General features: G+C 36.4%; 2 protein-coding genes across 2 annotated transcripts; both read right to left on the reverse strand.

Annotated features, from left to right (window-relative positions):
- Positions 1-1,248: 1,248 nt before the first annotated feature.
- LOC147542312 (O-fucosyltransferase 2-like) lies at positions 1,249-8,429 on the reverse strand. Its single transcript, XM_086632545.1, has 10 exons — positions 7,620-8,429; positions 7,034-7,123; positions 6,837-6,936; positions 6,693-6,754; positions 5,562-5,650; positions 3,833-3,953; positions 3,594-3,737; positions 3,127-3,464; positions 2,740-2,980; positions 1,249-1,685 (listed from the first exon to the last, which is right to left on the reverse strand). The coding sequence occupies exons 1-10, from the start codon at positions 8,241-8,243 to the stop codon at positions 1,359-1,361; spliced, it is 2,136 nt and encodes a 711-aa protein (XP_086488671.1). The 5' UTR covers positions 8,244-8,429; the 3' UTR covers positions 1,249-1,358.
- A 909-nt stretch (positions 8,430-9,338) lies between these two features.
- LOC147542313 (ENTH/ANTH/VHS superfamily protein) lies at positions 9,339-11,541 on the reverse strand. The gene has a single exon (XM_086637647.1). The coding sequence runs from the start codon at positions 11,261-11,263 to the stop codon at positions 9,437-9,439; it is 1,827 nt and encodes a 608-aa protein (XP_086493773.1). The 5' UTR covers positions 11,264-11,541; the 3' UTR covers positions 9,339-9,436.
- Between the last annotated feature and the right edge of the window lie 3,179 nt (positions 11,542-14,720).

Here is a 14,720-nt window from a genome sequence, read left to right on the forward strand (position 1 = left end):
CAGTTTCTTTAAAAAAAAAGAAATATAAGCTACATATGTAACTTAAGTAAAGTTTAATGATATTGCAGTTTCTTTAAAAAAAAAAGAAATATAAGCTACATGTATTCTACATGGGTCTGTAACAAGTTCATAGATGTTGCCATGTTGGGCCAGGTGCACATGAGTTATGTCAGGCGATCATGGGTTATGAAATTATCGCAAATAAACCCACAAGAATCTGAATTGCGGAGATCATCAAGTCGGACTGATTTGAAATTTGGTATGTTAATGTTCATTTGAACTTTAAGAGTAATGTTAGAAAGAGAAGTTTAAGTATCATAGTAAGCGAAACAAATGAAAATAGAGAAAAAGGCGAAACATAGGACGAGAGATAAGGAAGCCACTAAAGAAAATTCGTTAAGGAAAGAAATGATGGTGAAGAGAGCGAGTCAACCGAGTTTGACAGACTAGAGAACTAAAACATCTCCAAGGTGAAAAATGACGTGATGATTTCCACTATAAGTGAAGGACAAGTTACTAAAGATATCTCTACAGTTTCAATTTATGTGTAGCTTACTAAAAACCCTAATTCCACCACATCTCTTTCTAATACCGAAAGATACATAGATACCAATTATAAATAGAAGTCTTGTCTTACGGGCAACGAAGATCAACCCTATTTTGCCAACCCTAAAGATAATCCCCCGATCTATTGGGCAAACATAAACTAAACGGGCCGGACAAGAAACCTCGTGCGGAGTCTGGTTTCGTGGGGGTTGCAAACCGGATTGAATATCTATGCATATTCAAGACAGTTTTAACAATTTCCCACGTAAAGTAGTCTGAATGGTCCGACAAAGCAACTTTTGCACATGAGGCCAGCAATACGTCTTGTTCGAGGCCAAGTGTTGCCTGACCAAATAGAATTTCTATGAGAGAATTAAGAAATGGATAAGAGGAAGCAGTAAACTTCCACTTTCAAGACCAATTGTAGAACGCCAGATTCTAGAAACCTTGTCATTTGAATATGGGTATTAAGATCCAAACCTCCATGAGAAAAACTCTCCCAATTCCAGATCAACAAAACAACAAAAGACAGTGTAAGTAATTCATTATATTCTAAATTTCTTCATAACAAGTCTTGTGAACTTTGCCCTTTGGTTTTATCTCAATTCTATAGTCAACTAAAAAAAATACCCTAAATTTCAGTTTCATAATGATAATAGCAAAACCAGTAAGCAAGTCTGGAATTTTGTGAAGAGAGATGAGGGAATAGAACAAATTTTCTTTCTTCAAATATGTTATCATTAAAACAGAACTCCCATTAGCTCAAAGGGGGAGAGTGAAAAATAAATATTGATAATCGACAACTATGTAGTTTATGTTAAAAGTAGATCAGTAGTATTAATGCACATACACTCCAGACATCTTGGATGCCTATAAATACTTCTTGCAATAGGTCTTTCTTGAACTTGCTTACTCTCCTTGACTGCTTTTCTTACTCTCTCTTCAAATTCTCGCCATTCGATAGTCGAATTCTTCGTGAAGATACTGGCGAGACGACGCTTGTTTGGTCTTATTGTTGGCATTTTCCCTCCTCCGAAGTATATTCGATAACCTGTTACTAATGATGACAACTGACTTCCTGAATCTGTCATGGCAAAGGCATCAGCAGCAGCACAGCCTATGAAATCCAACGCTGCTAACTGCCAAAAAAACCCGATTAAATCAACTTCAATCAAACATACAGCTATATAACATGGATATAGGTGTAGGAAACCGGTATTATAGATGCGGATTAAAAAGGGCAAAACAGAGATGAAGTCGTCCACTCACACGTATATCAACTTTTACTTTTACTATTGTGTACGATTACAAGAAAAATCTCATATTATACTTACTGAAAGGATATCCAACACGAGTACCGAACTGCTGTGAGTATCAAACACGCGATTCAAAGTATCCGACACCATAATCATGTAGACTAGGAAAAAATAGTAACAAGGAATATCCATGTTATATAATCGTTAATAGGGTTCAAGGCATAGTAAAAATATAATGTTTTTCTGAACCTTTTGCTTATTTTGTAGTTTCATTGTATACCCTAGCTAATAAGACCACGATCTAGCCTAAACCTCTCTTTTCTTTATTCCAAATAGAGATTTTTTCTCAGACACTTGCAGATTTCGAAAGCTTTACGATGTACACTAATATCCTGGAGGACTCCCCTAAGGTTGGTTAACAATATCAAGCTTTCAAAATCTCAGATCCCTACTTTATTCTTGTAGAAAATTTCTACTTTATTCTCCGATTACTGCTTTACTCGAAGATAAATATTTCGGTTTTGTTTGCATAAGTTTGTCCTTTTACTTAATTTCTCCATTCAACCAAAAATAACTATTAGAAAGATGTTGAGTAAAGGGAAACCCCTCCGGTAGAAGGGCCTGGTCAATCCCATTACGGAGAAGTTCCTTCTGATTGTTTTTATTTTTCAGCATGAATTGAGTTTATTGGAAGTATTAACTACTTCAAAGTTAGTTTTCGTTTAATTATATGTTCAAATGATTATTTCACCCCTAGTTGCTTATTTGATTATGAGGACCATTGTCGACCTTGTTGAAGATTCTACTAAAGAGTTTACTCGCTCGAGCCTTCGAAGTGAAATATTTGAGAGAAAGTAACGATAATATGACAGCTATCTACAATTTACAGTTACTTAATATGAGTCATCTTACAAAAACATTGAAACTGAGTCATTACCTGAGATGAGAAGTTTAAAAATGGTTCAATCTCAGAAGGCGAAAGCAGATTCTCCTTAGTAACCAGATTTGGGTACAAGTTGGTTAGAGCAGCTAATCGCGACTTTCCCCCATAAATATGGGCCCCTGCAAGGAAGATACGTGTCTTTCGATTGAAACCAAGAGCTGCGAGCATGAGCACTGCTTCTTCAGGAGTTAGAGGACATTTGCCTTCTGATCTTAAAAATGTAGCAGAAGGTAGCCTGAAAAAAAAAAAATAACCTATTATTTTCAGAAGATACAGAGAAAATGATAAGTTTTAAATTTCTAAATTACAAATTCATTTCAATTAAATCAATAAACTTATTAAGTATTAAGGAGTTATAAATGATAACCATATGCCACATACTTTGTTGTTTTCATAAGATGTGTCAGTGCGGGGAAATGAATTGAACGATATGCTTCTAGTTCTTCCTTCTCCTCTACACCACCACCAAAGTCGCACATAGAGTGAGCTGCCATATCAATTTCAAACCTCAAGTGTAGCGCTAAATATCTAGATTTTTTTGTTGAATGATCTATTTTTCCCTCGATATGTGAACCTTCGGCAAATGAGCTCACCAGATAATGATCCAGCGGGCCCCAATTAGACTTATTTTGACGCATCCTCTGAACAAGCAAGCCACCCATTTCTTGGATTTTGGGAATGAATCGCAATGCGTGGAAGTTACATCTGCATCGGAGTCTCTAGATGAAGTTCCTCAATTAGGAAGTGAAATGCTTAAACAATAAAAACAAGTAAGATACTACAAAACATGCTCCATATACTAATCTTGGATTATAGATCAAGTGATCTCGATAACAAAACCAATATACCTGCAATTCAAATGGTAATGGGTCAAAAGCTAGGCGATTTCCAAAGCCAACCAAATGAACAACTCTATTCTGAAGTAGGATTGGGAGAATATGCTTCAGATAAAAACTTGGCTTGGCTTCTTTCATAATATCTGAATCAGTCACCTGTCGAGATTTTAAAAAGAAAAATTGCCGTATTATGGAAACCAGGTTGCATTAATTAGAAGAAATATTGAGATTGGTCAATAGGAACTACTTACTACACTACCAATAGCTTCTAAATCTAATGATTGTAGTTCCACAGGAAGTTCCTTCACTATCCGGATATCAGGCTCCAAGTAGTTGATAAAATGCTCTTCTTGGTAGATATCACTGAATTGGCTATAAGAAATTACACAAGAACTGTTGTCACTTTCCATTTATTACAACATAAAGGATATTTAAAGGTCAAATGATAGCCTCAATAAGGGGTGGAACCAGGAATTAAAGAATGGACGGGCTGAAAATCGATACGAATAAAACTAACTACTTGCATAAAGAGTTCACGTATTTTCTTATTCAACAGTCCATTTAATATCTGGTTAATTTCACCTGATTATATATAAATTCATGCACCTAAACAATATCATGCAAAGACACAATTTTATATAATAAATCAATCTGTTCATAATCGTGTATTAGATCTCATTTGAACTTAAAAATTATTTATTCAGACACGAGAGTGGTTAAAATCCTGAGTCTCCTACGCAATACAAATCATTGTAGCGTTGGAGCTATTTCTACTTTGGCATTTAAATATATTTGGTTTTGAAAAAAATAGTATGGGTGCTTTTGCTAATATTAAGAATCATAGTACAAAAACTAAAAAAATTAGAATTTTGATATATGAGTAACATATTGAAATGCACAAGAGTTAAAACCTTATAGTCGTGAAATTAGTGCACATAGAATTCTATTTGTGTTGTTTTTGTTTGGGAGATTTGTTGTTTGGACCCCCTTATTCCAATGTTGCACTTTGGACTCCCTTTTGATCTGGGAATATTCCGTCTCTAAAGTTACACTTAAAAAATTTCCCACTTTACCCTTACATAATCAATCTTGCAGTTTGGACCACCTAGTTTATTTAACTCAACTAGTTGATTGTTGCCACGTGTACGGACATGGCGGGTCAAAATTTTTGGTCTATATGACCGTTTGGACCGACTCGACCCGTCTTTTTTTTTCTATTCAACTAATCTTCTTCCTCCATTTAACAACACAACCGCAGAAACCCTAATACCCAAAATGAAGAGGATGGCTAATTTACAAACCTTAATTTTCGAAAACCATAAATTTTCTAAACCCCAATTTTAAGTACTCCAAAATTAGAAGCCCCCAAATTTACAAAATCCAACTTTAGAGAACCTTTAATTTTCATTTAACATTTTTTTTTGAAAAGGGAGTCCAAAGTGCAACACTGGAATAAGGGGGTCCAAACAGCAAGTCAATTATATAAAAAGGGGTCCAAACAGCAACATGGAATAAGGGTAAAATAGTTTTTTTTTTCCCTATCATGAGTTTTGGAACTGTTATATTTAACATTTTTTTTCAAAAAAGGGAGTCCAAGGTTCAACACTGGAGTAAGGGGGTCCAAATAACAAATTTCCCTTTTTGTTTCATCGAAACAATTAGATAAACAGAACATTTCCTCTTGGAAAAATTTACAAACCAAACGTGCCTTAGGATCTCACAAATGTTGCTAACCTAGGCATCCCACCATCTTAGCTGACTTAACTATTATGTAGGATATGATCAACTTCTTTGAAGTATTAAATGAGAGTATCTGGGCTTCTGCCCACCCAACCCACCTTTGCTTTTGCCCATGACCTCAATGAAACAACCAATGAACTAAACAAGCTTAAAAGTAAATGGTGTGACTAGTTTAATTAAAAAGAGATAAAACAAGATACGAGAAGTTGACAAACACATAAGAACTGCAAGAAATGTTACCTTACATCTCTCCAAACACTACTAAACAAAAATTTCGGAAGAACAAGAGTTGAATTAAGTAATCGAGCAAGAGTAACAGCATTGCATACCTGTTACCAAGAATAATATACAATTTAGATGTGGTAAGATTCTATCTGCAATCAAATTCTCAATTTCAAATGAAGGATAGGCAACTTCAAAAAATACTGCAGCACAATAATTAGCAAAGATGTGGGATATGGTTACAAATGGACAAAAGGGAATCTCATGACCAAAAGTTGTGGATATGGTTACAACTGGCACACGTGAGGGCGTGTGCGACAATAATCCCACATAGACAAAAGGGAATCTCATGACCAACAATATAGAGTCTAGGGGTGGGAATCGGTTCGGACCGGTCGGTATCGGACTCTAACTTCATCGAACCGGTCGACTCGGACATAAACTGTTGGCGACCACCTATTTACTCGGGCGGACTCGGACGGTCACTCTCAAGAATTCTTTGTCCATTGACCGTCCAAGACCGTTTATTTTACCGGTCCAGTCGGACACCGGACGGTCTCGGTCCGGACTTTCCAACAAATTTACTTAATTCAGAACTTTATTTTTATTACCACAAACAAAATTACTTACAAATGAAGATGTTTAGCCCAAGAAATCAAAAGTAAATATAAAAAAGAAAAAACACAGTTGATCATCATTTGACAAGATATAATTAAGTCATGCACTAATGTTTGGTCTTCCAGAGGACTATATGACTATAGCCAACGATCATCATATATTCATATGTCTATAAAATTCAATGGTCAACTTCTAAAAATGAGGACAGTTTAGTCGGTCAACCTATCCGGTCACTCGTACCGGTCGGTCAGCGGTCGGTCCTTCAACATAGAATTTTGACCGTGACCGTCCGCCAATTCTTTCGGGCCGGTCGGACACTGACCGTTATGACCATCGGGTGTTCATGGACACTTTTTATCTCGGTCGAACGGGTCGGATAGCGGTCTTCCGGATCTTTTTCCCACCCCTAATAGAGTCTATGACCTCATTGCGAATTCTTTTAAAGTTGGATATCCACAAACTTAACCATGACTAACAGAAAAACGTTATCCAAATTATAAGAGCAGAAATATATTTCAAACCATTACTTACTGCTACTCTTTGCTGATTCATGCCACCATTTGCACTTACAATTATGTATCCATTCCGTCCTTCTACAATAAAAAGTGTATAAGATAGTTAAGGACCAACAATATTTGAAGAAGTGAGAGAAACTGCTAGTGTGTGATTCGTTACCGCAAGGCTGCCAATTGCGCTGGTCAGCACAAGGTGTCCAAGCAGAAGCAGGTATCAAGAACTCCTCCCACAAATCCTTGGGCTCAGGTTTGCTCTCGCCCTGAATGTAACCATATAGCGAAGAGTTAATAAACATTCCAAATTTCCAATCCATCAAAGAAAAAATTTACCACTAAAACTTCACATCTAATACTTACCTCTGCTAAGGCATGAGCAGCCAATGCCAACATTCTAGAGAAAATAACTCTCTGAGGCCTTTTCCCTTTAGCAAATTTACTCCACTCTCCCTAAAAAATATCATGAAAATAATCAAATCATATCATTACAAATGCTTCGCCTAGTGTTAAAAATGTTTCATGAACCCAATCATTAAGAGATCCTCCTATTCATTACAAAATGCCAATTATGGTTCGAAGGCATATAAAGAAATGAATTGATTATAACTTTGTAGCTTATTAAATAACCACCCACAATACCAAAATGGGGCAACAACATTTCGATTTTCTTCCTCACTTCCTAGGTCACTATATATCCTCAATGAGCTGATAATATTTCTTCTGGTTCCAAATATGTAATCATGATGCCTCAACAATGACTAATATTCCCAGTAAATAAATTGAGAATTCGAATTCGATAAAAATATTTCTCCAACATTCCAAAAACTAAGCACTCAAATCACCTTTTGTGTAAAAAAAAATGATAATTTCCTCTATAGAACTAGGATTCTTATCATTTCAGCTCAAAAATACGATTTTTCGAGTAAAATCAATGTTTAGTACTTACCCGAACAGAAGAAGAATTGACATTTGAGAATCCAACTTTAGGACTAACACCAGAATCATCATCATCATCATATTGAAGCCTTGAAAGCATCCACCAATTCATTAAAAAAAAGAACCCAATCAATAAAATTACAAAAACTAAACCCCTAATTCTCTTCTTACGATACCAAACTCTTCCCCCTCCCGTTTTCCTCTTTCCTCCCCTTTGTGATTGTTGTGGTTGTTTCCTGTGATTTGATAATAAGAACCCCAAAACTTTAAAATTACTCCACCAAGGTTTGAAATTAGAATTAGATCTATGGGTATTAGAAAATCGTGTTGGTAATTGAGGAGATCCATGATTTGAACCAAACCCAAGATCACGAAAATCAGGTGAAGTTCTTGGTGAACTTTGTCTGCTTCTTGGAGTAGTTGAATGTGACCTAGCTATGAAAGCACTTGACCAAGCATTGTTATTATTATTATTATTACTTTCAGATCGATCTGGAATTCTTATACGTGGAAGAATATCAGGGAATTTTAAAAGATTTTCTTCTTCTTCTAATTTCTCAGGAACTTCTTCTTCAACTAATAAAACATCTGTTGTATTATAATCATTAGTTGTAAAAGAAGAAGAAGAAGCCATGGATTTGAGCTTCTTCCAGCTCTTTTGTGTTTTTTTTAGAGAGAGAAAGTAGAGAGAGAGACGAAAGAATGATGGTTAGGACAAGAAACCGAAGCCTAAGGAAGTGGAGAGTGTAAATAAAGAAATATGAATTGGTACTCCAACTCTAACATATGATGAAATCGGATCTTAAGGGTTACTCTTCATATCTTAATATTGTGTCTTTCGAGGTTGTTTAATAACCCTTGGATTAAGGATTCCGAATCGTTTCGGGATAAGTCTCGGGTAGAAAATGGTTTTAGGAGAAACTTGAAAGGAAAAGATGGAGAAGGTTGAAATAGTTTGAGAAAATGAGAAGATGGAGTATCTAGGAGTGCATCTATAACGGTTGGTTTGGTTTGTATCACCAAGATCACAAGATCAAAGTTGACTTGTCTAGTACTAAAGGTGTGTTGCTCTAAGGTCCAAACCTTTTTGACTTATTTTGGGTTATTTTCAGATTGACTCCCAAAAGTTAGACCAGCTTCTAGCGTGGCCTCTTAAGTTTGTATAAATGTCGAAATGACTCTCATTTGTGTTTTTTGATCCATTGATTAGAAAGTCAAATTTAAATTTTCCAATTCTACTTTTTTGTTTTTTCTTATATATTTCTGGTTTAGTCCCTTGAGCTTCTCTCTTTTAACTTTTGATCTTGATGTTCTTATTTTTCTCTACAAGATGAGCTCCATTAAATGGTGTTTTCAAAAGAAAATTTTAAACTGAAATGTAGAAGCTTTACATTTTTAATTGAATTAATCAAATTCTTTCATTAAAAACACAAACTCAAACCCCCCACGCCCCCTCACATGTGGCGTTCTTTTAGCCTAAAACATGTTTTGTTCTTCTTTTCGGTGATGTGGAGCATGTGCGGCTTTTAGCCTATCAGTCTATCACGCGTGGGTCAAACTCTCATACCATGTCAGACTATTCTCACAGTATTAGGGAACTAAATTTGGTTTCACAATTGTATTGTAAGCTCTCATGATCAAAGCGATAAAATAAAAGTGATCATTCATCTAAAAACCAACCACACTCCTTTAATGATAATTATACTTAAAAAGCAATGAACAAAGAACGAAAGAAAACAAAACCAGTTCATTAATCACATAGTTTTACAAGAATTGTTAGCTAAATGACTGTTAACAAGATTGCAATTCTTTTTCAACAACGGAAACTCAAGATATACGCCTTGCTATAATCTTGTTTTGATTCTGCAACCATAGTTGTTGTTCAAGTAACAAATTTTGCTGATTCAAAGACCCATTTGAGAATTGATCCTTGGTTGTACTAGTACTTGACAAAAACGGGTCGTTTTCTATGTCGTTTGGATTCATTACTGAAAATGTAGGAGTTGCTTGAAATGTAGGAATTGAAGACGAAAAAGGATCAAAATCAGGGCTAGAAGAAGTCACAGTAGAAGTAGTACTAATCGGCTCGTCCAAAGAACTTAGAAATGGGTTGCTATAACTCATATTTGACTGGTATTCCAATGGAGCTTGAGGATTATATAAATCATCTAAGAGTGATGATTGAAACCCATTCGAAGTATTTGAACCTAATGGTGCTGAAGAAATGTTGCTTGCACATTCAGCTAACTCAAGCTCCCATCCATCTCTTGAAATCTCGGGCGAACATCCTGATATAGATGTTTCTCCTTGGGTTTGTTCTTCAAACATTCGAGATAGGTCCATTGAAGAACTATTTCTTTGCTCAAGTGATAATGAAGGACTAATTGACCCTTCCATATTCCAATTACTTACCAAATCGTCTTCTTGAGTTTGTCGATCAATCGAATAACAAGAACTAGTTCCGGCATCAGTTGCACTAAAAAGATCTTCTAACGAAGAAAATGCTCGTTGGTGACAGTATAATTCAGACCCAATATCTGAATCTTGTTCTTCGGATGATAACCATTGTGGTTGGTCAGAAGTTTCAGATTGTTCTGACGCTTCATTTTGATTCAAACTCGACCCATTATTATCGTCATTGTGTTGATTCGAAGGTAGAAGTAATGGTGGAATCCTTAATGGTGATCTATTACCATTACTAGCTGGAAATGAAGATTGATCTTTCAAGAATTCTTGTAATGTATCTAACAATTCATCAGAAATCTTTTGAACACTTGGATATTCTGAAATTCTTCCAACTCCAATGGTTTTACATAAAGTATAAAACCCACAAAGTTCTTCAAACTGTTTTGAAGCTTTAATACAAGTTTGTAATGCGTCGACACAAGATTGATATTGCAAATGAAAGAAACTATCAAGAAGAAGAGCAAGTCCATCTGATATATCTCTATAAAGATCAAAAGTTTCTCTTACTACAGCATAGAGAGCGATTTGAATCAATGTGTTAGTCTTTGCTGCACCTGTAGGCCTAGTTGCCACAGCCCGATCGAGCAATTTTTGCCAAAAAGATATCTTATCAAGCAACATTGATGGTTTCATATTACCAACATTTTCATTAAATTTCTTAGTACTAGCTCTGTTAAATCTTTGTGATTCTCTTTGTTTAACCACTGCTCGCCTTTGAAGCTTACCGAGAAGGAAACAATTTAGTCGTTCGTCGAGATAAAGTGCATAAGTTCGAACAAAAGCAGTATAATCCCAAGGACTTGGATTTTTATCGTCACGAAAGCTCGAAAGATTGAGAATTTTAGCACCTCTTTTCATTATATGAAGGACTTCTCTAGGAAAATAAGGATCACCATCTTGAAATATACGTAAAACTAGCATTAACGTTTTAAGAGCGACAATCCAATTTCGTGTTCTACCGATTCGTCTAGCTATAGCTTGTGCACAAGATGCTGCCATAATTTTGTTTGAAGATGTGAGGAGGAGGACTTCATTTACGTATCGTTCATCAACCGGAACTTCATCATGGGTCGTCGCTTTTAGAACGGCAATTTCGATATTTGATGAATTATTAGAAGATACTTTAGCAATACTTATGCTTGTTGTATCCTTCACCACTCCTATTGCCTTCCTTAGCTTGCTTGGCATTGTTAAGAATTTGATTTTCCACTACCCAAAATTTGAATTTTCAAATCCAACTCTATCTATAAGAAATTAAAGATCAAGGAAGGAAATAAGAAGGATGAGGATGTATATAAAATGGAACTAGAATATCTTCTTCTGTCCTCCTCCAAGAACTTTGATTAAACTACAAAATTGTTTTTTTCTTTTTTTGGTTTTTTTTTTTTGCAATCTTTTTTCTTCTATGATAGGAATTACATTTTTGCAAAGGGACAGAGAGAAAGAGAGAGGGAGAGAGAGATCTAGGAGTGGAGAGAAGATTCCGGGGTTGGTTTGAGTTTGTGATACAAAGATGTGGGGAGGACCTATTTGAACGGTTCTTTGTTAAAGTGTTTGTGAAACTTTTAGTTTTTTGAGAGGTTGTTAATGAAAGAAAAGAAAGGAAAAGAGATTGACCAAGTCATCATCATTGTAGTAAATGTTGTGTTTTCTACTTAAAGTTGTGCCTATTCCATTTTATATTTTTGTAGGAGTCTCGAAAATAACCACTATTATGAGTGGCAGTTTACCTGGAATAAAGACTTATCCAATCAAGATAGACTTCATTGCATTTTACCTTCTGATCTTCATCTTTATTTCCACCGTCACGACCACAACTTCCGACGACTACCATCACTCTCGACCATCGAGCACCACTACCATGGTTTAACGGTAAAAAAACCAAATCACGTAAATCTCTTTGCGTTCTATGTGATTGTTTACTGTCTCTATTAATTTTTTTGGTTCTCTGATTTCGTCATAACACAATGAAATTTATTTATTGGACTAAAAATTAAAATTTCCCTAAGTCAGTCTTGATTGATCAAGTCTTTACTTTCAAAGTCTATTTTGGATGCTGAAACCCACGACCAAATTTTATTCGACCATTTCGTTTTTTATTTTTACAACTATTATTTTATAATCGTCTATTGGACCATTTTGTTCCACTCGGTACCTAATTGGCAAAAAATATCAGTAACAATGCAAGTTTTGTTCTTGGTGTAGGATAAAAATACCATAAAAAGGTCAAATTTTATATAGTTAACTAAGATAAGATTCTGTAATGTCTAACTTGTTAATCTGATAATTTAGGACGTGCCGCCAATTATTTCTCTAGTGTAGTTGACCTCACTCTTGAGACTTCCAATGTGGCTTTACTTTCATTGGCAACAGGAAAAATGTTAGGTTAAGTTTGACACTTTCTTGTTTGTGTCCTCTAGTTACATAAACCTGCTATGATTTGCAAATCTTCTCTATTTTACATTGGCCAAGTCAATCAATTCTTATATGACATTGAATATATTATACATTTACACAGAGATTCCATTTCAAGAGGAATGTCGTCTATCAACGAAGAGCTTGGGGTTTAATTTCGCAAATCTAGACAAAGAGAGATTCACCAAGTAGTGAACCTTCAATGTCCGTGATGCAACTTGTTCGTTAACAAACTAAAAATCTATAGCGGAATGTTTCGTTATGAGTGTGTAACATTGGATCGATTGTAAAATTAATGTTGAGATTATTGCAGTGGACAAGGAGAGGTGCTTCTAAAGAAAAACCCAGCTTATAACTTTTTAGCCAAGTTAACTCAACCACTATGTGGGCCATAACCCCATATTCAGCCTTTATTGAAGAGCAGGCCAATGTGGGCTGCATTTTCAAGGCCCATAAGATAATATTGGGGCCTAGAGAATACAGTTGGAAATGGAATTTCAGTAATTCGGGGTTTTGGCCAAGCCGACATGTGAAAAACCAGTAAACTAGAGAGGAAGCTCGCCGAAATGTAAAACCCTGATTTGGGGTTCCAGGCAAGTTGGCATTTGAAAAACCTAGTCAACCATTGGAAGTGGAACATCAGTCAATGTACTACGATATTTTTCCCGGAGGAACATAATAGTTCCACATCCCCTCTTCCTTCAACCTTGAATTCCAAAATGTTTTTCGAAAGTGTCTCCCTCCATTTGGACATGTTGATTGTTTGGACTTCTTCATCATCTTGAAGATCTTGATATGTTGAGAACTGTGTTTGCAAAATCGAAAACATGGAGAGAAGCAAGACGCGCTAGTAGCACGCATCCGTTTTTCAGCTGGCTTCAAAAAAGGCGCGCTAGCTGCAATCTTTCTAAAGCTCAATCCCCTTGCTTGTTGCTTTCGAGCCCAAGCCCACGTTTGCTTAGAAAGTAAGCTTGAGCTTTGTGAAAGGTTGCTTTCTAATTATTCTTACTTTCTAATTATATAATAGAAGGTGTTATCTAAACGTATACGAATTCGCCTATCCCAATAACAAAGAAACCTGACTTGAATGATCCTGTATTAAGAGCTAAATTGGCGAAAGGAATGGGGCATAATTATTATGGAGAACCCACATGGCCCAAGATTTTTTTATATATTTTTCGAGTAGTAATTCTAGGCCAACCCTGGCCTAGCTACCATGCGGGATGTCATTGGGACCGGTCGGATTTCATCCGTTAATATATAATAAATAATATATATATATATATAATTATACAATACAACAACTAAAGACATATTTGATCTATAAAAATAGGGTTAATTCTGTTTTGGCCCCCGATTTGTGACCAACTCGCCGTTTTGGCCCCTATAAGTGTCCGGCAGTTCGTTTTGGCCCCAATTTCCTGTTTGGCCCCAACATATTTTTGTAAGCTTCTCCATTATACCCTTATGGCAATTCTGTAAATTAAATGTATTTTCTTTCTCTTTGTCCACCTCACTAAGCAATTGCCACGTCATATTCGTCCACATAAGGTCGCCGGAAAATGTCGCCGGCGACATCATTTCCGGCGACCACCATTTTTTTTTTTTTAACTTCTTCTTCTCCAACCATCTCCTTCTTCTTCTCCAACCATCTCCTTCCTTCTTCTTCTCTCTCTCTCCTTCCTCTTCTCTCTCTCTCTCCTTCTTCTTCTCTCTCTCTTCCCCTCTTCTCTCTCTCTCCCCCTCTTCTTTCTCTGTTAGGTTTCCGGCGAAGGGAAACCCTTCGCCGGAAACCGTCTGGATCTGGGGAAAACCCCAGATCCAGGGTTCCTCTTCATCTGGATCTGGGGTTTTCCCCAGATCCAGACGGTTTCCGGCGAAGGGTTTCCCTTCGCCGGAAACCTAACAGAGAGAGAAGAGGGGGAGAGAAAGAGAAGAGGGGAAGAGAGAGAGAAGAAGAAGGAGAGAGAGAAGAAGAAGGAGAGAGAGAAGAAGAAGGAGAGAAAGAAGAAAAAGGAGAGAGAGAGAGAGAGAAGAGGAAGGAGAGAGAGAGAAGAAGAAGGAAGGAGATGGTTGGAGAAGAAGAAGGAGATGGTTGGAGAAGAAGAAGGAGATGGTTGGAGAAGAAGAAGTTAAAAAAAAAAATGGTGGTCGCCGGAAATGATGTCGCGGACGACATTTTCCGGCGACCTTATGTGGACGAATATGACGTGGCAATTGCTTAGTGAGG

Source organism: Eschscholzia californica, unplaced genomic scaffold (assembly GCF_041429995.1).
Source record: "Eschscholzia californica isolate CP2 unplaced genomic scaffold, dmEscCali1.0.p SCAF_4, whole genome shotgun sequence".
In the NCBI taxonomy this organism is placed as follows: domain Eukaryota; kingdom Viridiplantae; phylum Streptophyta; class Magnoliopsida; order Ranunculales; family Papaveraceae; genus Eschscholzia; species Eschscholzia californica.